This window comes from Hypanus sabinus, chromosome 7 (genome assembly GCF_030144855.1).
Source record: "Hypanus sabinus isolate sHypSab1 chromosome 7, sHypSab1.hap1, whole genome shotgun sequence".
In the NCBI taxonomy this organism is placed as follows: domain Eukaryota; kingdom Metazoa; phylum Chordata; class Chondrichthyes; order Myliobatiformes; family Dasyatidae; genus Hypanus; species Hypanus sabinus.
In genome coordinates, this window is record NC_082712.1 from 84,192,248 (window position 1) to 84,215,347 (window position 23,100).

General features: G+C 44.3%; 1 protein-coding gene across 1 annotated transcript in view; it reads left to right on the plus strand.

Moving 5' to 3' along the window:
- LOC132397492 (IgGFc-binding protein-like) overlaps positions 1-23,100 on the plus strand; it is a 238,387-nt gene that overhangs the window by 76,897 nt on the left and 138,390 nt on the right. The window contains 14 exon segments of the mRNA XM_059976322.1: positions 86-234; positions 1,147-1,275; positions 3,763-3,901; positions 7,113-7,254; positions 7,362-7,558; positions 8,614-8,755; positions 9,197-9,438; positions 10,258-10,406; positions 11,551-11,679; positions 13,055-13,193; positions 18,954-19,095; positions 19,203-19,399; positions 20,455-20,596; positions 21,038-21,279. Coding sequence (XP_059832305.1) covers positions 86-234; positions 1,147-1,275; positions 3,763-3,901; positions 7,113-7,254; positions 7,362-7,558; positions 8,614-8,755; positions 9,197-9,438; positions 10,258-10,406; positions 11,551-11,679; positions 13,055-13,193; positions 18,954-19,095; positions 19,203-19,399; positions 20,455-20,596; positions 21,038-21,279 — 2,280 coding nt within the window.

Below are 23,100 nucleotides of genomic sequence, written 5' to 3' on the forward strand. Positions count from 1 at the left end.
TTCTCATTTCCTATGGAAAAACTGTAGTCTATCCCCGGCCTGGAACTGAATGACTCTGTGGCTTTCTCTGTCTGTTGCCTTCCAGGTGAATGGAGAGCCTGTGACCATTCCCATCCACCCGATCCATGGAGTCACCATCAAGCCTTCTGGCAGATACGTTGTGCTGCAGACAGATTTTGGTCTGACAGTTCGCTATGATGGCAGGCACCACGTCGACGTGAAAATTACCAGCGAGTAAGTCTAGCCCTCTCCTTCTGCCATATTGCAGAGCCCACATCTCACCAGTATAGACTGGGTAGGATTGTATTGTATCCTCCATCTCACTGTCACCTCTCCTGTGCCTTTCTCTGTTCATTGAATACCAAAATCGGAGTGTTTACACCACATTCACCAGTTTCCATCCAGTACTCAATGCTTCTGTACGTTCCTTATCCCTGTTCACAGCCAACTCCTCGTCCAACCGGCTGTTCACTACTCCTGCCACTCCGATGCTCAGTACGTTTCCTCAGCACCTCCGAGCAGTGCTCACAATTACATCAAACTTAGAACACTGGAGCACCGTACCGGTCCTTCAGGGCATGATATTAGGACGATCTTATACTGTACTCCAAGATCAATCTAACGCCTCCCTCCTACATAACCATTTGTCTATCATCTATGTGCCTATCTAAGAGTCTCTTAAATGTCCTCGATGTATCTGTCTCTACCACCACCCCTGGCAGCACATTCCATGCAGTCACCACTCTCTGTGTCAGAACATTTACCTCTGATAGATGGTCACATGGCACACAATTTCCTCTGCGATCCTCCTCCTTCCTCCTTTTCCCTCCTCATAATTCCTTTTTATCACAAGGTATTTTAACTGCACATCACTCCATATCCCCTTTGGAACTAGCCTCCATCTGCCCACCACATCCGGCACCATTTTCCCAAAGAAACACCAGGGAACCTGTTCAAAGCCTGACATTCTGCACCCATGGGGGCTCCCTGTTGTGTCACTACCCAGTCCCATGACCAACAGCTCTCCCACCATTCCCAGCTCAGACTCAGGGCTTCCCCATCCCATTACATTCTAATGCCCAGAATCATCCCTTGTGCAACCCCTGCATACTACTGTTCTCATCTCACTCCCTGTCCCCCATCCAGCTACTCCGGCCAGTTGTGCGGCCTGTGCGGTGATTACAATGGGATCCCCAGCGATGATTTCAGAACTCCCGAGGGACAGGTGGTGAAGGGAGTCAACGACTTCGGCAACAGTTGGAACGTGGACCAGAAGTAAGTGGGAAATAAAGAGACAGAGGACTTCTTCCCCAAATCATTGATCCTTTCCCAGAGAATTGCGGAAAGAGGTGGAGGAATTCAATGGTTCAATTTAAAATCAAAGAAATTATACAGTATACAACCTGAAATTCTTACTCTCCACAGACATCCACAAAACAGATAGAAAAAAGCACAAAGAATGAGAGTCAGAAAAATATTAGCGCCCCAAATCTTCCCTCCCCTCTTACCAAACACAAGCAGCAACAAATGCATGAAACATCCCCACATCCCCCTCCCCTCGCATTCCAGCAAAAGCATCAGGCCCCACCACCTACCAAGTAAATAATTGCAAGCACCCAGAGACCATGATCTAAAGTCCATCAAAAACTACTGTGCATCTGGACGTCTCAAATAGACCCTCTCTCTCAATAATGAGGGAGAGAATGATACAGCAGGAGGGGAGGCCAACACCTCGAGTTTTCAATGTTACAATCTGCATCATCGCTTATTCAAGTTCCCCTGGTTCAAGAATCTTCAGACTCTCTCACCATCCAGAGAGAGATCACTCGAGTGCAGAGGCATCCAACAGCTGTGCACGCTGTCTTGATGTTTCAAACTCCCTCTTCAGACAATCAACAATTTACCTCCTTTTTGTAGCTGTACACAGTCCCATAGACAATCAAAACAAATCACACGTTGATAAATTACACTGGACAACAAAGATTTTGTTTCCTGAATAGTTTTGGGTGAACCTTTTGGAATTTAAGCTGCTGATCATGTGAATCACCATGAAATTTCACTTATCACCCACCATTCTTTTGAGATCACCTATATTTGTAATCTCAATTCATAATTCAAGTCAGAGTAACTGATGCCAAGATTAAGGAAGGCTTTTGTGTTGGTCCACAAATCAAACAGGTCATCAATGACAGGCAATTCAAATAACTTCTGTTGGGACCTGAGAAAATTGCATGTTCTATGTTCTATAAGACATTCAGTGATTTTCCTGGCAACTACAGAGCATCAAACTACATGCAGCTAGTTGACAACATGCTTCAAGTGCAATGTATCACTAAAGATTCATTTTCTGCATTCCCATTTAGATTTCCTCCTTTCAAATCTTGGCACTTCCTTCATTGTGTCAGTAGCTTCCTCTCGGTTTTCAGTCATGCAAGACTTGGGTGAACACTCAGGAATACCGTCGCACTAAGTTGCAGAATGATTCTTCATTGGTGTTTTGTAACTATTTTATTTTAGCGGTCAGTTTATTAGCCTTGAACTGAAGCCCTAATCCTGGAGGACTGGTGGACCACTCTTAGTTTGGCCTCTATCGACCCTTGACCTGTTTGGCATGGGTGAACCTACCAAGAGCCAAAGCATAAATCCCTGACCTGAGCCAACATTGCTCTCTGAGTCATTCGAGGCAAGGAAGCCTCCAAATCCATCAGCAAGTTTGTACTCCTTTTGGAGGTACATGATACATGAAGTCTGTGTTCAGCTTCAAGTGGTCTATCATGAACAAAAATAAACGAGGAAGCAATAGTTTTAAAAAAGTTTGTTGTCCAGTTTTATTTCTTCAGACCTGATGGTGATCAAATGATGTAGCCTTTTTAACAGTACCTCTGTGTTTTGTTACTGTGCGGCAGATCAGATTTAGTGATCCACAGAGACAGTAGGATCAGCAAGTTTTCTAAAGTGAAAGGAGTTAGTTCTGTGAATGAGGGAGACCTAAACTCAAATCGAAGAATATTGTATTTTCCCAGAAAGGATTAGTTATTTTGCTTTCTAGTGCCAACAAAAAATATCACACTGAATGCAAAAACAGACATGCTGGCCATCACTTGGCCCAATGCTCTTTACCTTGTTCGTACACTTTAGGAAAGCCATCCAGGGAGGAATCTGTAGCTTCTCACTTGAGACCCCAGAGAATTAAGAAAACTAAAAACCATTACTCAGTTTAAAGTTCATCTGTGATTGAGCAAAACATTTCAGAAAGACGAGGAGCGGGTGTACCTGACAGGTCAAGTCCACGTTCCAAATTAGAACAAAAGGCTTTTCTAAGTGAAGACGACATAAACCAACTGTGTCATTTATAAATATGATCATGCATTAGGGTTAGGTTGTAAATATGCAGTGAAATGGCATCATTCTCCCTCCTCTTTCTTGATCTCGTTACTGATTATTCAGTATCAGGCGACCCTGCTGCTTTATGAGGGTGTGTAGGTGATGTATTGTGATGGTGTGGTGGGCCAAGGTTTTGGGGGTGAAGCCAAAATATGTTTCTTTATCTGTTTACATGAAATTCATTCTCACTTGACCTGACCACATTGATCTGGCCCTCTCCTTTCATTAGCTTGTCAGGATGTAAAGTGTTCAGGGGAAAAAAAACTCCGACAAGAGGCTGCCAACAAAGCAGAATTGGTTGGTTTTCCATAATATGAAATAAACATCAATTAACTTTTCTCTCTGCTTCACCCTCATCCCTCACCCTCTTTTTCTCAGTTGTACCTTGACAGATACCGAGGTGACCCCAGAATGCACTGAGGCTGAACGTGACACCTACGAAGGACCCTCCTACTGTGGGATGTTGTTAGATCATCTTGGCCCATTCGCTGCCTGTCACTACAAGATTGACCCAATGGTGAGTCTCCATTTTCCTGTCACTTCCTCTCTATCCAGGTCTGGGGAAGCTTTTCTCCACCATCTCATTCATGAAATGCCATTGTAGGAAAGTAGCATCCATCACTGGTGACCCCCACCACCCAGGCCACGTTCTCTTCTCACTGCTGCATCAGGTAGAATGTACCAGAGCCTCGGGACTCACACCACAAGGTTCAATAACAGTTACTACCCCCCAACCATCAGGCACTTGACAAAAGGGGGATAACTACACTCACTTGCCCATCTTTGAAATGTTCCCACAACCAATGATCTCACTTTAAGAACTCTTTATCTCATCATCTCATTTTCTCATTATTTATTTATATTTGTATTTGTATAGTTTGTTGTCTTCTGCACTCTGATCAATCTTTGATTAATCCTGTTACAGTTACTCTTCTATAGATTTGCTGGGTGTGCCCGCAGGAAAATGAATCTCAGGGTTGTATATGCAGTGAAAAGAAGTGAAAACTACGGAATACAAAACAACAAACCACAAAGCATCAAACCAGTCCAGCCATGTTCTGTTCAGCTCAGTTCAGTTCAATCTAGACCTCTGTCAATCATTAACTTCAGGCCGCAGAGCCAATCTGAACACTGAGTCTAGAATGGCATTGCTTAGAAGCCAAGGACAAGATTGGGAGCAGATAATTCAGGCTAACACTGCGAAATATCGCAACGTGAATCCCGCCCCTGTCAAAGGCTTTGTCTCTTGATGACCCTGAACACTGATTCCCCAATTCCCTGTTGTGGTGAATTTGATGTGGTCAATTACCCATAGTGCAGTTCACTGAGTAAAGAGATTATTTCTCCTCTTGCAAAGGATATATTCCAAAGAATGTTCATGGTCAGATTTTGCTGTAGATTATTTTCTACCTTACAACAAAGCTGCTGAAGTCTCTCTGGAATATATTCCAGTTTTTTTTTTGTTTTGTTTTGTTTTGAGACCGTCAGATGTAGGAGCAGAATTAGTCCATTTGGCCCATTGAGTGTTCTGACATTTGTCATGGCTGATCCATTTTCTCCTCAGCCCTAGTCTCCTGCTTTCTCCCCATGTCCCATCATACCCTGACCAATCAAGGGTTTATCAACCTCTGCTTCAAATACACCCAATGACTTGGTCTCCACAGTTGCCTGTGGCAACACATTCCATAGTTTCACTACTCTCTGGCTAAAGAAATTACTCCTCATCTCCGTTCTAAATGGACATCCCTCTATTCTGTGGTTCCCCCACCATAGGCAGCATCCTCACCATACTCACTCTGATGAAGCCTTTCAACATTTGATATTCATTGAAATCACCCGTCATTCTTTCTGAATTCCAGTGAGTACAGGCCCAGAGTCATCAAATACTCCTCATATAGTAAGTCTTTCAAGACCAGAATCATTTTCCTTTGAACCCTCTCCAATGTCAGCACATCCTTTCTGAGATAAGGGGCCAAAACTGCTCACAATACTCCATATGAGGCCCCTCCCCAGAGCTTTATAATCCCTCATCATTACATCCTTTATATTCTAGTCCTCTTAAAATGAATGCTAACATTGCATTTGCCTTCCTCACCACCAACTCAACCTGCAATTTAACATTTACAGAATTCTGCAAGAGGACTCCCAAGTCCCTTTGCACTGCAGATTTCTGAATTCTGTTTCCATTTAGAAAATAGTCTACACTTTTATTTATTCTACCAATGTGCATGAGCATACACTTCCCAACACTTTATTCCATCTGCTGCTTCTTTGCCCATACTCTTAATTTGTTTACGTACTTTTATAGCCCCTCTGCTTCCTTAAAACTACCTGCCCCTGCAACTTTCTTCGTATCATCTGCACACTTGGCCTCAAAGCCATTAATTCCTTTGTCCAAATCATTGTCGTATAACGTTAAATGGAGCAGTCCCAGCACAGAACCCGGTGGAATTTCACTAGTCACTGGCAGCCAAGCAGAAAAGGCTCCCTTTATTCCCACTCTTTGCCTCCCTCCAATCAGCCACTGCTTTATCCATGCTGGTATCTTTCCTGTAATTCCATGGGCTCTTAACTTGATAAGCTGCCTCATGAGTGGCACCTTGTCAAAGGTCTTCTGGAAATCCAACTACACACTCACTGATTCTCCTTTGTCTCTCCTACTTGTAATTTCTTCAAACAATTCCAAAAAAAATTTCAAGCAAGGTTTTCCCTTCAGGAAGCCATGCTGCCTACGACCTATGTTATCATGTGCCTCCAAGTAGCCCGAAACTCCATCCTTCACAATTGACTCCAACACCTTCTCAACCACTGAGGTCAGACTAACTGGCCTATAATTTCTTTTCTTCTGTCTTTCCTTCTTCTTGAAGAGTGGAGTTTCATTTGGAATTTTCCATTCCTCCGGAACAATTGATTCTTGAAAGATGATTACTAATGCTTCCACAATCTCTTTAGCCACCCCCTTCAGAACGCTGCGGTGTAGTCTATCTGGTCAAGGTGACTTAACTACGTTCAGTCCTTTCCGTTTTCCAATTGTCATCTCTTTAATCATGGCAACTTCACTCACTTCTGCCCCCTTGCGGCTTACTGCTACTATCTTCCACAGTGAAGACAGATGCAAAATATATATTCAGACTGTCCACCATATACTTGTCCCCCATTACTTCCTCAACAGCATCATATTCCAGTAGTTAGATATCTGTCCTTGGCTCTCTTTTACACATTATATATCCGTAGAGATCTATGCTATCCTCCTTGATATTATTGCCTCGCTTACATTCACGTTCCATCTTCTGCTTCTTTATGACTTTTTTAATTGCCTTCTGTTGGTTTTTAAAAGCTTCCCAATCCTCTAACTTCCCACTAATATTTGCTCTATTAATATGCCCTCTTGTAGGATTTTATTTTGGCTTTGACTTCCCATGGTTGCATCATTCTTCCTTTAGGATATTCCTCTTTGGAATATATCTATTCTGTGGCTTCTAAATTGCTCCCAGAAATTCCAGCCCTTGCTGCTCTGCTGTCATCTCTGCTGGTGTTCCCTTCCAATCAATTCTGGCCAGCTCCACTCTCATGCCTCTGTAATTCTGTTTACACCACTAAAACACTGATCCATCTGACTTTAGCTACTCATTCTCTTTGTGAGTTTATATTTTTATTTCTTTTTCTCAACATGATGATGCAGGGATATTTTCACATCATAATCTGTGATCCACTCTTCCCTCTCCCAGGCCTTCTTCCAGGACTGTGTGTACGACATGTGCGCACTGAACGGCAACAAGCAGCAGCTGTGCGAGGCCCTGGAATCTTACGTCACTCAGTGTCAGCAACGCAACGTCACTATTGGGCCCTGGAGAAATGAAACCTTCTGCCGTACGTAGCTCAGAAAACAAGTTCCTGACCACTGCAGATTGTTTCCGCTTTAGAGCCAAGTGTCCCTTCCTGCTGTGACATCCTTTTCTTTCTTTCTCCCTCCGTAGCTCTCCGGTGCCCGCCGAACAGTCACTACCAGCCCTGTGCCTCAGCCTGTCCAGCCACCTGCCTCGAGCCTCGTCCTCAGCTCTGTGACCAGCCGTGTGCCGAGGGCTGTCAGTGCGACAAAGGCTTTGTTCAGAGCGGAGACAAGTGTGTCCCAAGAAGTCAGTGCGGCTGTATGTACAATGGAACCTATTACCAGGTAATATCGGTGTTCTTGTGTCAGGCTCTGAAATTACTGTGTTGAAGTCACTGTTTTGAATGTTCGCACAATTTTGCCTCACTCTCCCGTGCAGATTTGAGAGAGACTTTAAACGTGTGTTCATAAAGGTGCTATATAAAGTTCTGTCAAATCTTAAAACACATTTGACTTCATACATTAAAACAAAATGGGAGAAGGAAGGAGGGATAATTATATCTGAGGAAGAATGGACAATAGTATGGAGGTATCAGTGGAAGTGTAGCAGTTCATAGAAATGGAGGGAGTTTGGATGGAAAAACTTAATTATATATTTTACTACACCCTCTCAGAAATCCCATTATAATAGTAACCTCCCTGTTTGCTGGAGAATTTGTGGAAATCAAAATGCAAATCATTATCTTATTTTTTGAGACTGCCCTGTAATCAAAGACTATTGGAGGGGGATACACAATGCCCTACAAGACATCTTTAAATGTGAAATACCCTTGGAGAGTAAGACCATACATTTTGGATATATACCTCAAGAATGATTGAAAAGAGATAAATATTTAATGAATATACTGTTGGTGGCTGGTAAAAAGACTGTTACTAGGAAATGGTTATCACAGGAGAACCCAACTTTAACTGCATGGATGGAAATTACAATGGACATGTACAAAATGGAGAAGATAACAGCATCTGTTAATCATAAGCTGGAACAATTTGATTCATACTGGGAAAAATGGTTTAACTGCATAATGCCTCATAAATCTGATATTATTCTCACACATCAATGAATGTTGTTAAAAAAAATCACTCCCTACTTGTACATGGTTTTTTCCTTTTGCTTGTTTTCTCTTTCCACTCTTTTCTATAAGTGTATACCTCAGATAAATACTATGTGGAGATTTGTCACATATATGATCATATGATATACATGTACAACGCCTGAAATACATCTTATGGAAATGTTTGATGATGAACAATAAAAAAAAATTACAAAAAAAGAGAAATCCTTGTCTCTCAGATGGGCCCTCCTTCTTCACACTCTAATGTGTATCTCTCTGTGTTTCCAGCCTGGGGAGGTGATCTGGTCTGAGGCCTGTAACCAGGTGTGTAAGTGCCTGTCCAGCAACAACGTCCAGTGCACAGACACCAGCTGTGACCCCGACGAGTACTGTGACAACAAGGGTGGTGTGCAGGGCTGTTATCCTAAAGGTAAATGGTCAGGGGTTTTGCTGAGTGAATGGGTTTAATCTTTGCTTCCATTCTGTTGCACAATGGATACAGAGAGTAATAGGCCTTTCCAACCCTTGGAGTCACGCCATCAAGTAATGCACAATTTAACCCCTAGCCTTATCACGGGAGAGTTCACAATGACCAATTAATGTACCATCCAGTACATTTTCGGACTACTGGGGAAAACCGGAGCACCCGGAGGAAACCCACGCAGGGAAGGACGTACAAATGACTTACAGAGGAAGTGGGGATTGAACTCTGAACACCGACACAAGGAGCTGTAATAGCTCCGCGCTAGCAACTTCACTACCCCGGCACCAGATAACCCACACCCACACAGTTGCAGTCTGCTGTGGCAATTCTTCTGCCACTAGAAATGTGAACTTTACTTACTCGTCTCTCTCACTGTCTGTCCTTTAGGTTCATCCACCTGCACCGCAGCCGGAGACCCCCACTACACCTCCTTTGACAAGAGGAAGTTCAACTTCCAGGGCAACTGCACATACGTGTTGGCCAAGCCCTGCAACTCCAGTCTGACCCCGTTCACCGTGTACACGGCCAACGAGCATCGCAACGGAGTGAAGACAGTGTCATATGTCAAAGCGGTTTATATCAGCATCTACGGCATCACCGTGTCAATACTCAGGAACCGGGCCGTCCAGGTGAGAGATGCTGAAATTGCAAACGAAATACCAGGAGCTGATGGAACAGTACCAGACACAGGGATGGAGGGGACAATGAGAGCCTATAGAAGTGGGTTGCAGAGGTTTTGCTGACTGTTTGCTGTGCAGAACCTACTCTCTCCTTGGCTTGACAGAGGGCTGCAAAGAAAAGAGCCATCAGGACCATCTCAGAGGCTGCTGAACGTGTCTAACCATTCGTGGTTACAGCAAAACAAAACAGTGGGGCCAGGGTGCAAAACATACGCAGCACATTCAAAATAGCGAACAAAAACAACCATAGTCACACAAAAAAAACCACATACAGTCCCATGACCCTTCAGCGACAAGTCCCATATATTGACGGTACAGTTCCCTGCCACACAGCCTGTGATTCCACAAATCGAACACTGGAGGGCAGCACCAATGGGAGAGGGCAGCCCCAACTGAACACAGGCAGCATGCTACACCTACACCACCTCCAGTGTCTCCTCAGCTGGACAGTGGCAGCAGGCAAGCTCACAGACTGAGGCCTAAACCTCGCTACAGCCGAGGCTATGCAGCTCCCAAACCGCCAGTCTCTCTGTCAAACAAGGGAAACGGGCTGCGGCATCTTAAATTATCCATGTCCAACAGGGTCTTGCAATTGCATTGGAGTTAGAATTGGGGTTATGGCTGGGATTTCACCCACCGGGATCCTGAGACACACTCTGATCTGTCTCACAGCCTTCAGTTTCTTCTCATTTCCTATGGAAAAACTGTAGTCTATCCCCGGCCTGGAACTGAATGGCTCTGTGGCTTTCTCTGTCTGTTGTCTTCCAGGTGAATGGAGAGCCTGTGACCATTCCCATCCACCCGATCCATGGAGTCACCATCAAGCCTTCTGGCAGATACGTTGTGCTGCAGACAGATTTTGGTCTGACAGTTCGCTATGATGGCAGGCACCACGTCGACGTGAAAATTACCAGCGAGTAAGTCTAGCCCTCTCCTTCTGCCATATTGCAGAGCCCACATCTCACCAGTATAGACTGGGTAGGATTGTATTGTATCCTCCATCTCACTGTCACCTCTCCTGTGCCTTTCTCTGTTCATTGAATACCAAAATCGGAGTGTTTACACCACATTCACCAGTTTCCATCCAGTACTCAATGCTTCTGTACGTTCCTTATCCCTGTTCACAGCCAACTCCTCATCCAACCGGCTGTTCACTACTCCTGCCACTCCGATGCTCAGTACGTTTCCTCAGCACCTCCGAGCAGTGCTCACAATTACATCAAACTTAGAACACTGGAGCACCGTACCGGTCCTTCAGGGCATGATATTAGGACGATCTTATACTGTACTCCAAGATCAATCTAACGCCTCCCTCCTACATAACCATTTGTCTATCATCTATGTGCCTATCTAAGAGTCTCTTAAATGTCCTCGATGTATCTGTCTCTACCACCACCCCGGCAGCACATTCCATGCACCCACCACTCTCTGTGTCAAAAGATTTACCTCTGACGGTCACATGGCACACGATTTCCTCTGCAATTCTCCTCCTTTCTCTTCTCCATGCCTCACCATTCCTTTTTATCAGAAGGCATCTGATCACGCATCACCCACATCCCCGTTGGGAACTGGCCTCCATCTGCCAACCACACCCAGCACCATTTTCCCACCATGATTCAGAACTGTGTGTGTCCTTGTCTGTAACTACCTGCTGATTTCTCCCAGTGCCGACCGCTGCCATTTTCATTCTAATTGTGTCACACCCAACACCGCTCTCACAGCTCTGTGTTCTCTCTGTCCCTGCCATCTCCCAATACAGAAGATGATTTCAGATCATAGGCAATTCAAAGGATCCAAAGTACATACAATATACAACCCTGACATTTATCTTCCCCACAGAGAACCATGAAACAAAGAAACACCAGGAAACCTGTTCAAAGCCTCACATTCTGCACCCACTGGGGCTCCCTATCGTGCTAATACCCACTCTCGTCACCTCTCCCACCATTCCCAGCTCAGACTCGGGGCTTCCCCATCCCACTACATTCTAATGCCCAGAATCATCCCTTGTGCAACCCCTGCATACTACTGTTCTCATCTCACTCCCTGTCCCCCATCCAGCTACTCCGGCCAGTTGTGCGGCCTGTGCGGTGACTACAACGGGATCCCCGGCGATGATTTCAGAACTCCCGAGGGACAGGTGGTGAAGGGAGCCAACGACTTCGGCAACAGTTGGAACGTGGACCAGAAGTAAGTGGGAAATAGAGAGACAGAGGACTTCTTCCCCAAATCATTGATCCTTCCCCAGAGAATCACAGGAAGGAGTGGAGGAATTCAATGGTTTAATAGTTCAATTTAATATCGGAGGATGTATACACTATACAACCTGAGATTCTTACTCTCCACAGACATCCATAAAACAGAAAAAAGCACAAAGAATGAGTGATAGAAAAATATTAGAGCCCACAAATTCTCCCTCCCCGCTTCCCAAACACTCGTGTTTTCGAAGTTACGATCTAGTGATTAAATAAGGTAGCCTTTTTAACAGTGCCTCTTTGTGTTTTGTTACTGTGCAGCAGATCAGATTTAGTGATCCACCAAGATAATGGGCTCAGCAAGTTTTCTAAAGTGAAAAGAGATAGTTCTGTGAGTGAGGGAAACCTAAACTCAGATCAAAGAATATTGCATTTTTACAGAAAGGATTAGTTATTTTTTCGTTCAAGTGCCAACAAATAATATCTCACTGAATGCAAAAGCAGACATGCTGGCCGTCACTTGGCCCAAAGCTCTTTACCTTGTTCGTAGAATTTAGGAAAGCCATCCAGGAAGGAATCTGTAACTTCTCACTTGAGACTCCAGAGGCTCAGGAAAATTGTAAGTTCATCTGTGATCAAGCAAAACATTTCAGAAACATGAGGGGTGGGTGTGCGTGACAGGTCAAGTCCACATTCCAAATTAGAACGAAGGGCTTTTGTGAATGAAACAGACCTAAACCAACTGATTCATTTATATATATGATCGTGGATGAAGGTGAGGTTATAAATATGTGGAAAAATGGGATAATTCTCCCTCTTCTTTCTTGATCTCATTACTGGAGATTCAGTGTCATGTGACCCGAACGTTTTTATCAGGGATTGTAGCCAAGAGTTTGTTGTGGTGTGTAGTCAAGGGTTTTTGGGGGTGTGGAGGTGACGGTTTGTGATGGTGTGGTGACCAGGGTTGTGGGGTTGTAGCCAAAGTACATGGGGTATATAGTCAAGGGTTTGTTGGGTGTGTAGCCAAGGGTTTGTGGGGTCTGTGGCCAAAGGTTTGTTCGGGAGTATGCACAAGGGTGTGTGTGAGTGTGAAGGCCAAGCATAGTTTAGGGTGTAATTATGTGGGTAGTGCAATAATTATCCGTCTTGTATTTCTTTATCTGTTTACATAAAATTCATTCTCACTTGACCTGACCACATTGATCTGGCCCTCCCCTTTCATTAGCCTGTAAGGATGTAAAGTGTTCAGGGAAAAAACCCTGACGGAGGCTGCCAACAAAGTAGAATTTGTTATTTTTCCATAATATGACATAAATGATAATTAACTTTTCTCTCCGCTTCACCCTCATCCCCCACCCTCTTTTTCTCAGCTGTACCTTGACAGATACCGAGGTGACCCCAGAATGCACTGAGGCTGAACGTGACACCTACGAAGGACCCTCCTACTGTGGGATGTTGTTAGATCATCTTGGCCCATTCGCTGCCTGTCACTACAAGATTGACCCAATGGTGAGTCTCCATTTTCCTGTCACTTCCTCTCAACCCTTTTCCTCCTCTTCCATCTCATTCATGAAATGCTGTTGTAGGAATGCAGTATCTATCACTGGTGACTGACACCATCCAGGTCACGTTCTCTTTTCACTGCTGCATCAGGTAGAATGTACCAGAGCCTCGGGACTCACACCAACAGATTCAATAACAGTTACTACCCTCCAACCATCAGAAACTTGAATAAAAATGGGATAACTACACTCACTTGCCCATCTTTGAAATGTTCCCACAACCAATGATCTCACTTTAAGAACTCTTTATCTCATCATCTCATTTTCTCATTATTTATTTATATTTGTATTTGTATAGTTTGTTGTCTTCTGCACTCTGATCAATCTTTGATTAATCCTGTTACAGTTACTCTTCTATAGATTTGCTGGGTGTGCCCACAGGAAAATGAATCTCAGGGTTGTATATGCAGTGAAAAGAAGTGAAAAATACAGAATACAAAACAACAAACCACAAAGTATCAAACCAGTCCAGCCATGTTCTGTTCAGCTCATTTCAGCTCAATCTAGACCTCTGTCAGTCATTAACTTCAGGCCACAGAGCCAATCCGAACACTGAGTCTAGAATGCCATTGCTTAGAAGCCGAGGACAAGGTTGGGAGCAGATAATTCAGGCTGACTCTGCGAAATATCGCAACGTGAATCCCACCCCTGTCAAAGGCTTTGTCTGTTGATGACCCTGAACACTGATTCCCCAATTCCCTGTTGTGGTGAATTTGAAGTAGTCAATTACCCATAGTGCAGTTCACTGAGTAAAGAGTTTATTTCTCCTCTTGCAAAGGATATATTGCACAAAGAATGCTCATGGTCAGATTTTGCTGTAGATTATTTTCTAACTCAAAACAAAGCTGCTGATGTCTCTCTAGAATATATTCCTTTTTTTTTTGTTTTATGACCGTAAGATATAGGAGCAGAATTAGGACCATTGAGTGCTCCAACATTTGTCATGACTGATCTATTTTCTCCTCAGCCCCAATCTCCTGCTTTCTCCCCATGTCCCATCATACCCTGTCTAATCAAGAGCTTATCAGCCTCTGCTTTAAATACACCCAACGACTTGGCCTCCACAGCTGCCTATGGCAACATATTCCACAGTTCCACCACTCTCTGGTTAAAGAAATTACTCCTCATCTCCATTCTAGATGGACATTCCTCTATTCTGAGATTGTGTCCTCCAGTCTTAGACTCGCCCTTCCATAGACAGCATCCTCACCATTTCCACTGTAATGCCATTGAATATTCAATATTCATTGAAATCATCACTCACTCTTCTGAATTCCAGTGAGTACAGGCCCAGAGCCATCAAACACACCTCATATAATAAGTCTTTCAATACCAGAATCATTTTCCTTAGAACCCTCTCCATTGTCAGCATATCCTTTCTGAGATAAGGGGCCAAAACTGCTCACAGTATTCCATGTGAGGCCCCTCCCCAGAGCTTTATAATATCTCATCATTACATCCTTGCTTTTATATTCTAGTCCTCTCAAAATAAATGCTAACATTGCATTTGCCTTCCTCACCACCAACTCAACCTGCAATTTTAACATCTACAGAATCCTGCAAGAGGACTCCCAAGTCCCTTTGAACTTCAGATCACTGAATTATGTCGCCATTTAGAAAATAGTCTACATTTTTATTTTTCTATCAATGTGCATGACCATACACTTCCCAACTCTTTATTCCATTTGCTGCTTCTTTGCCCATTCTCTTAATTTGTTTACATCCTTCTCTAGCCTCTCTGCTTCCTCAAATCTAACTGCCCCTCCACCTTTCTTCGTATCATCTGCACACTTGGCCACAAAGCCATCAATTCCTTTCTCCAAATCATTGATATATAATGTTAAATGGAGCATTCCCAATGCAGACTCCAGTGGAATTCCACTAGTCACTGGCAGCCAAGCAGAAAAGGCTCCCTTTATTCCCATTATTTGCCTCCCTCCAATCAACCACTGCTTTATCCATGCTGGTATCTTTCCTGTAATTCCATGGGCTCTTAACTTGATAAGCTGCCTCCTGTGGCACCTTGTCAAAGGTCTTCTGGAAGGCCAACTACCCATATTGACTGATTCTCCTTTTTCTATCGTGCTTGTAGTTACTTCAAATAATTCCAAAAGATTTGTCAGGCAAAATTTCCCTGAAAAGAAGCCATGCTGCCTACAACCTATGTTATCATGTGCCTCCAAGTAGCCCGAAACTCCATCCTTCACAATTGGCTCCAACATCTTCTCAACCACTGAGGTCAGATTAACTGGCCTGTAATTTCTTCTCTCTCTCCCTCTTCTTGAAGAGTGGAATTCCATTCCTCCAAAACCATTGATTCTTGAAGGATCATTACTAAAGCCTCCACAATCTCTTCAGCCACCTCCCTCAGAACCTTGAGATGAAGTCTATCTGGTCAAGGTGACTTAACTACATTCAGTCCTTTCAGTTTTCCAATCTTTAATAATGGCACTTGACACACTTCTGCCCCCTTGCGGCTTACTGCTAGTATATTCCACAGTGAAGACAGATAAAAGAATATATAGAACATAGAATAGTAGAGCACAGTACCGGCCCTTTGGCCCACAGTGTTGTGCCAACCCTTAAACCCTGCCTTCCATATAACCCCCCCCCCCCACCTTAAATTCCTCCATATACCTGTCTAGTAGTCTCTTAAATTTCACTAATGTATCTGCCTCCACCACTGACTCAGGCTGTGCATTCCACGCACCAACCACACTCTGAGTAAAAAACCTTCCTCTAATATCCCCCTTGAACTCCCCCCCCCCCCCTTAATGCCATGTCCTCTTGTATTGAGCAGTGATGCCCCAGGGAAGAAGTGCTGGCTGTCCACTCTATCTATTCCTCTTAATATCTTGTATACCTCTATCATGTCTCCTCTCATCCTCCTTCTCTCCAAAGAGTAAAGCCCTAGCTCCCTTAATCTCTGATCATACTCTCTAAACCAGGCAGCATCCTGGTAAATCTCCTCTGTAGCCTTTCCAATGCTTCCATATCCTTCCCATAGTGAGGCGACCAGGCAACTGGACGCAATACAAGTGTGGCCTAACCAGAGCTTTATAGAGCTGTATCATTACATCACAACTGTTAAACTCTATCCCTCGACTTATGAAAGCTAACACCTCATAAGCTTCTTTAACTACCCTAGCTACCTGTGAGGCAACTTTCAGGGATCTGTGGACATGTACCCCCAGATCCCTCTGCTCCTCCACACTACCAAGTATCCTGCCATTTACTTTGTACTCTGCCTTGGAGTTTGTCCTTCCAAAGTGTACCACCTCACACTTCTCCAGGTTCTCCAGGTTCTCCATCTGCCACTTCTCAGCCCACTTTTGCATCCTATCAATGTCTCTCTGCAATCTTCGACAATCCTCTACACTATTCACAACACCACCAACCTTTGTGTCGTCTACAAACTTGCCAACCCACCCTTCTACCCCCATATCCAGGTCGTTAATAAAAATCATGAAAAGTGGAGATCCCAGAACCAATCCTTGTGGAACACCACTAGTCATAACCCTCCAATCTGAATGTACTCCCTCCACCACGATCCTCTGCCTTCTGCAGGCAAGCCAATTCTGAATCCACCTGGCCAAACTCCCCTGGATCCCATACCTTCTGACTTTCTGAATAAGCCTACCGTGTGGAACCTTGTCAAATGCCTTACGAAAATCCATGTAGATCACATCCACTGCACTACCCTCATCTATATGCCTGGTCACCTCCTCAAAGAACACTATCAGGCTTGTTAGACACTATCTGTCCTTCACAAAGCCATGCTGACTATCCCTGATCAGACCTTGATACTCTAAATGCCCATAGATCCTATCTCTTTGAATCTTTTTCAATAGCTTTCCCACCACAGGCATAAGGTTCACTGGTCTATAATTACCCGGACTATCCCTACTACTTTTTTTGAGCAAGGGGACAACATTCGCCTCCCTCCAATCCTCCGGTACCATTCCCGTGGACAACAAGGACATAAAGATCCTAGCCAGAGGCTCAGCAATCTCTTCCCTCGCCCCGTGGAGCAGCCTGGGGAATATTCCGTCAGGCCCTAGGGACAACTCCCAACACCTCCTCTCCCTTAATATCAACATGCTCCAGAACATCAACCTCACTCATATTGTCCTCGCCGTCATCAAGTTCCCTCTTATTGATGAATAGTGAAGAGAAGTATTCATTGAGGACCTCGCTCACTTCCACAGCCTCCAGGCACATCTTCCCACCTTTACCTCTAATCGGTCCTACCTTCACTCCTGTCATCTTTTTGCTCCTCACATAATTGAAGAATGCCTTGGGGTTTTCCTTCACTCTACTCGAGAATGCCTTCTCATGCCCCCTTCTTGCTCTCCTTAGCCCCTTAAACTTCTTTCTTGCTACCCTATATTCCTCAATAGACCCATTTGATCCTAGCTTCCTAAACCTCGTGTATGCTGCCTTCTTCCACCTGACTAGATTTTCCACCTCACTTGTCACCCATGGTTCCTTCACCCTGCCATTCTTTATCTTCCTCACCGGGACAAATTTATCCCTAACATCCTGCAAGAGATCCTTAAACATCGACCACATGTCCATAGTACAGTTCCCTGCAAAAACATCATCCCAATTCATACCCGTAAGTTCTAGCCTTATAGCCTCATAATTTGCCCTTCCCCAATTGAAAGATTTCCTGTCCTCTCTGATTCTATCTTTTTCCATGATAATGCTAAAGGCCAGGGAGCGGTGGTCACTGTCCCCCAGATGCTCACCCACTGAGAGATCTGTGACCTGACCCGGTTCGTTACCTAATACTAGATCTAGAATGGCATTCCCCTTAGTCGGCTTGTCAACATACTGTGACAGGAATCCATCCTGGACACACTTAACGAACTCTGTCCTGTCTAAACCATTGGAACTAATCAGGTGCCAATCAATATTAGGGAAGTTAAAGTCACCCATGATAACAACCCTGTTATTTTTGCACCTTTCCAAAATCTGCCTCCCAATCTGCTCCTCAGTATCTCTACTGCTACCAGGGGGGGCTATAGAATACCACCAGTAGAGTAACTGCTCCCTTCCTGTTCCTGACTTCCACCCGTACTGACTCAAAAGAGGATCCTGCTACATTACCCACCCTTTCTGTAGCTGTAATAGTATCCCTGACCAGTAATGCCACCCCTCCTCCCCTTACCCCCCCATCCCTTTTAAAGCAGTGAAATACCTTTCAGAGACCTTTGCTATCCTCCTTGATAATTCTTTCCTTGCTTATATTCAGATTCCACCTTCTGCTTCTTTATGACTTTTTTAGTTGCCTTTAGTTGGTGTTTTAAAGCTTCCCAATCCTCTAACTTCCCACTAATTTTTGCTCTATTATATGCCCTCTTTTAGTATTTTATGTTGGCTTTGACTTCTCATGTCAGCCATGGATACATCATTCTGCTTTTAGAATAACACTTCCTCGGAAGTTATCTATCCTGTGCTGTCCGAATTACTCACAGAAATTCCAGCCATTGCTGCTCTGCCTTCGTCCCTGCTTGTGTTCCCTTCTAATAAATTTAGGACAGCTTCTCTCTTGTGTTTCTGTAATTCTCTATACTCCACTGTAACATTGATACATCTGACTTCAGCTCCTGCTTCTGTTTCTGATTTTATATTTTTATTTCTTTTTCTTAACATGACAATGCAGGTCACATCATAATCTGTGATCCACTCTTCCCTCTCCCAGGCCTTCTTCCAGGACTGTGTGTACGACATGTGCGCACTGAACGGCAACAAGCAGCAGCTGTGCGAGGCCCTGGAATCTTACGTCACTCAGTGTCAGCAACGCAACGTCACTATTGGGCCCTGGAGAAATGAAACCTTCTGCCGTACGTAGCTCAGAAAACAAGTTCCTGACCACTGCAGATTGTTTCCGCTTTAGAGCCAAGTGTCCCTTCCTGCTGTGACATCCTTTTCTTTCTTTCTCCCTCCGTAGCTCTCCGGTGCCCGCCGAACAGTCACTACCAGCCCTGTGCCTCAGCCTGTCCAGCCACCTGCCTCGAGCCTCGTCCTCAGCTCTGTGACCAGCCGTGTGCCGAGGGCTGTCAGTGCGACAAAGGCTTTGTTCAGAGCGGAGACAAGTGTGTCCCAAGAAGTCAGTGCGGCTGTATGTACAATGGAACCTATTACCAGGTAATATCGGTGTTCTTGTGTCAGGCTCTGAAATTACTGTGTTGAAGTCACTGTTTTGAATGTTCGCACAATTTTGCCTCACTCTCCCGTGCAGATTTGAGAGAGACTTTAAACGTGTGTTCACAAAGGTGCTATATAAAGTTCTGTCAAATCTTAAAACACATTTGACTTCATACATTAAAACAAAATGGGAGAAGGAAGGAGGGATAATTATATCTGAGGAAGAATGGACAATAGTATGGAGGTATCAGTGGAAGTGTAGCAGTTCATAGAAATGGAGGGAGTTTGGATGGAAAAACTTAATTATATATTTTACTACACCCTCTCAGAAATCCCATTATAATAGTAACCTCCCTGTTTGCTGGAGAATTTGTGGAAATCAAAATGCAAATCATTATCTTATTTTTTGAGACTGCCCTGTAATCAAAGACTATTGGAGGGGGATACACAATGCCCTACAAGACATCTTTAAATGTGAAATACCCTTGGAGAGTAAGACCATACATTTTGGATATATACCTCAAGAATGATTGAAAAGAGATAAATATTTAATGAATATACTGTTGGTGGCTGGTAAAAAGACTGTTACTAGGAAATGGTTATCACAGGAGAACCCAACTTTAACTGCATGGATGGAAATTACAATGGACATGTACAAAATGGAGAAGATAACAGCATCTGTTAATCATAAGCTGGAACAATTTGATTCATACTGGGAAAAATGGTTTAACTGCATAATGCCTCATAAATCTGATATTATTCTCACACATCAATGAATGTTGTTAAAAAAAATCACTCCCTACTTGTACATGGTTTTTTCCTTTTGCTTGTTTTCTCTTTCTACTCTTTTCTATAAGTGTATACCTCAGATAAATACTATGTGGAGATTTGTCACATATATGATCATATGATATACATGTACAACGCCTGAAATACATCTTATGGAAATGTTTGATGATGAACAATAAAAAAAAATTACAAAAAAAGAGAAATCCTTGTCTCTCAGATGGGCCCTCCTTCTTCACACTCTAATGTGTATCTCTCTGTGTTTCCAGCCTGGGGAGGTGATCTGGTCTGAGGCCTGTAACCAGGTGTGTAAGTGCCTGTCCAGCAACAACGTCCAGTGCACAGACACCAGCTGTGACCCCGACGAGTACTGTGACAACAAGGGTGGTGTCCAGGGGTGTTATCCTAAAGGTAAATGGTCAGGCGTTTTGCTGAGCGAAATGGTTTAATCTTTGCTTCCATTCTGTTACACATTGGATACAGAGAGTAATAGGCCTTTCCAGCCCTTCAAGTCGCGCCGTCAAGTAACGCCCTATTTAGCCCCCAGCCTAATCACGGGAGAGTTTACGATGACCAATTAACCCACCATCCAGTAGGTTTTCGGATTATGAGGGAAAACCGGAGCACCCGGAGGAAACCCACACAGGGAAGGATGTGCAAGTGACTTACAGAGGAAGTGAGGATTGAACTCTGAACTCTGAGGCCAGGAGTTGTAATAGCTCCGCGCTAACCACTTCGCTACCATGGCACCAGATATCCCACACCCACACAGTTGCAATCTGCTGTGGCAATTCATTTGCCTCTAGAAGTGTGAACTTTACTCACTCGGCTCTCTCACTGTCTGTCCTTTAGGTTCATCCACCTGCACCGCATCCGGAGACCCCCACTACACCTCCTTCGACAAGAGAAAGTTCAACTTCCAGGGCAACTGTACTTATGTGTTGGCCAAGCCCTGCAACTCTAGCCTGACTCCGTTCACCGTGTACACGGCGAATGAACATCGCAATGGAGTGAAGACAGTGTCATATGTTAAAGCGGTTCATGTCAGCATCTACGGCATCACCGTGTCAATATTCAGGAACAGGGCCGTCCAGGTGAGAGAGGCTGAAACTGTAAGGCAAATACCAGGAGGTGGTGGAACAGTATCAGACTCAGGGATGGAGGAGATGATGCGAGCCCATAGAGGTGGGGTGTAGAGGTTTTTCTGGCAGCTTGCTGTGCAGAACCTACTCTCTCCTTGGCTTGACGGAGGGCTGCAAAGAAAAGAGCCATCAGGACTATCTCAGATGCTGCTGAGCGAGCCTATGGATATGTAAATATGAGGACCCATAGACCAGTGCTGCTGGGTCACAAGCCAGGGCCTGATAATCCCTGCCTGGGTCACCTGGGCGAGTGATGTTGAATAAACCGAAAACTGAAACACCCAATGACCACGTTACATTCCTGTGCTGTGTCCTAGAATGTGTCCCAGCATCATTCATCCATTGATTGCTGGTGGCACTTAAGCCAACAAGTCATGCAAGTCCCAGGTGGAGCCTCAGGACATAGAAGGATTCTTCATTGCTATTTCCATAACAATTTTGTTTGACCAGTCAGCGTTGTTATTTCTGAGCTGAACCCCCGAATTTGGTGGACCAGTGGACTGGCCTCTACCCTTTGACCTGTTTGGCATGGGTGACCTACCAAGACCCTACCAAAGCCCTGACTCTAGCCAACATAGCTCTCCAGGTCATTGAAGCACCCAAGTCTCTAAACCTTATGGCAAGATTTTGGTCCTCTTGAAGATGATATACCTGCACCAGGATATAATCCAATATGAAACTCCTTTTTCAAGATTATCCATCAAGGGATAGTTCTTCTAGTATGTACTCTGTCAGTAAGGTCAGCCTTCATTCGAATAAACCCCAATGTGTGAACCCAAAATGTCTCACTGCTAACGTACGCAAAACACTCGAGAAACTCAGCATATCAGGCAGAATCTATTGGAGAGGTATAAACAGTTGACATTTCGGGCTGAGAACTTTCATCAGTACTAGAAAGGAAAAAGGGGGGGGGGGAAGTAGTGGATACTATCCACTCCATCACTGTAAAGCCCTCCCAGCTACTGAGCAAATCTAAATAAAACACTGTGGCAGGAAAGTGGCATTCATCATCAAAAACCCCAATCACCCAGTATATGTATGTGTGTACTTTTCAAGAAAGGGCACACCAACACAACAGCAGTTGCTGCAAAAATCTGTTTGTTGACCAGCAAACTACCCTTAGGAAACAAATCTAGTTTTCACTCATTTAATTGTTCATATTTACTGGTTGTTAAACACGATGCCAGAATGGATGTTCCAACATGTCCGGGCACCAGATCAGATCAAAACAAATCAAATTTAATTATCATTCAGTCATTTGTGGTTACAGCAAAATAAAATAGTGTTCCTCTGGGGCCAGGGTGCAAAACATACACAGAGCATTCAAAATAGTGAGCAAAACAAACATAGTTACACAAAAAAAACACATACAGTCCAAGACCCTTCAGTGACAAGTCCCATATATTGACGGTACAGTTCCCTGCCACACAGCCTGTGATTCCACAAATCGAACACTGGAGGGCAGCACCAATGGGAGAGGCCAGCCCCAACTGAACACAGGCAGCATGCTACACCTACACCACCTCCAGTGTCTCCTCAGCTGGACAGTGGCAGCAGGCAAGCTCACAGACTGAGGCCTAAACCTCGCTACAGCCGAGGCTATGCAGCTCCCAAACCGCCAGTCTCTCTGTCAAACAAGGGAAACGGGCTGCGGCATCTTAAATTATCCATGTCCAACAGGGTCTTGCAATTGCATTGGAGTTAGAATTGGGGTTATGGCTGGGATTTCACCCACCGAGATCCTGAGACACACTCTGATCTGTCTCACAGCCT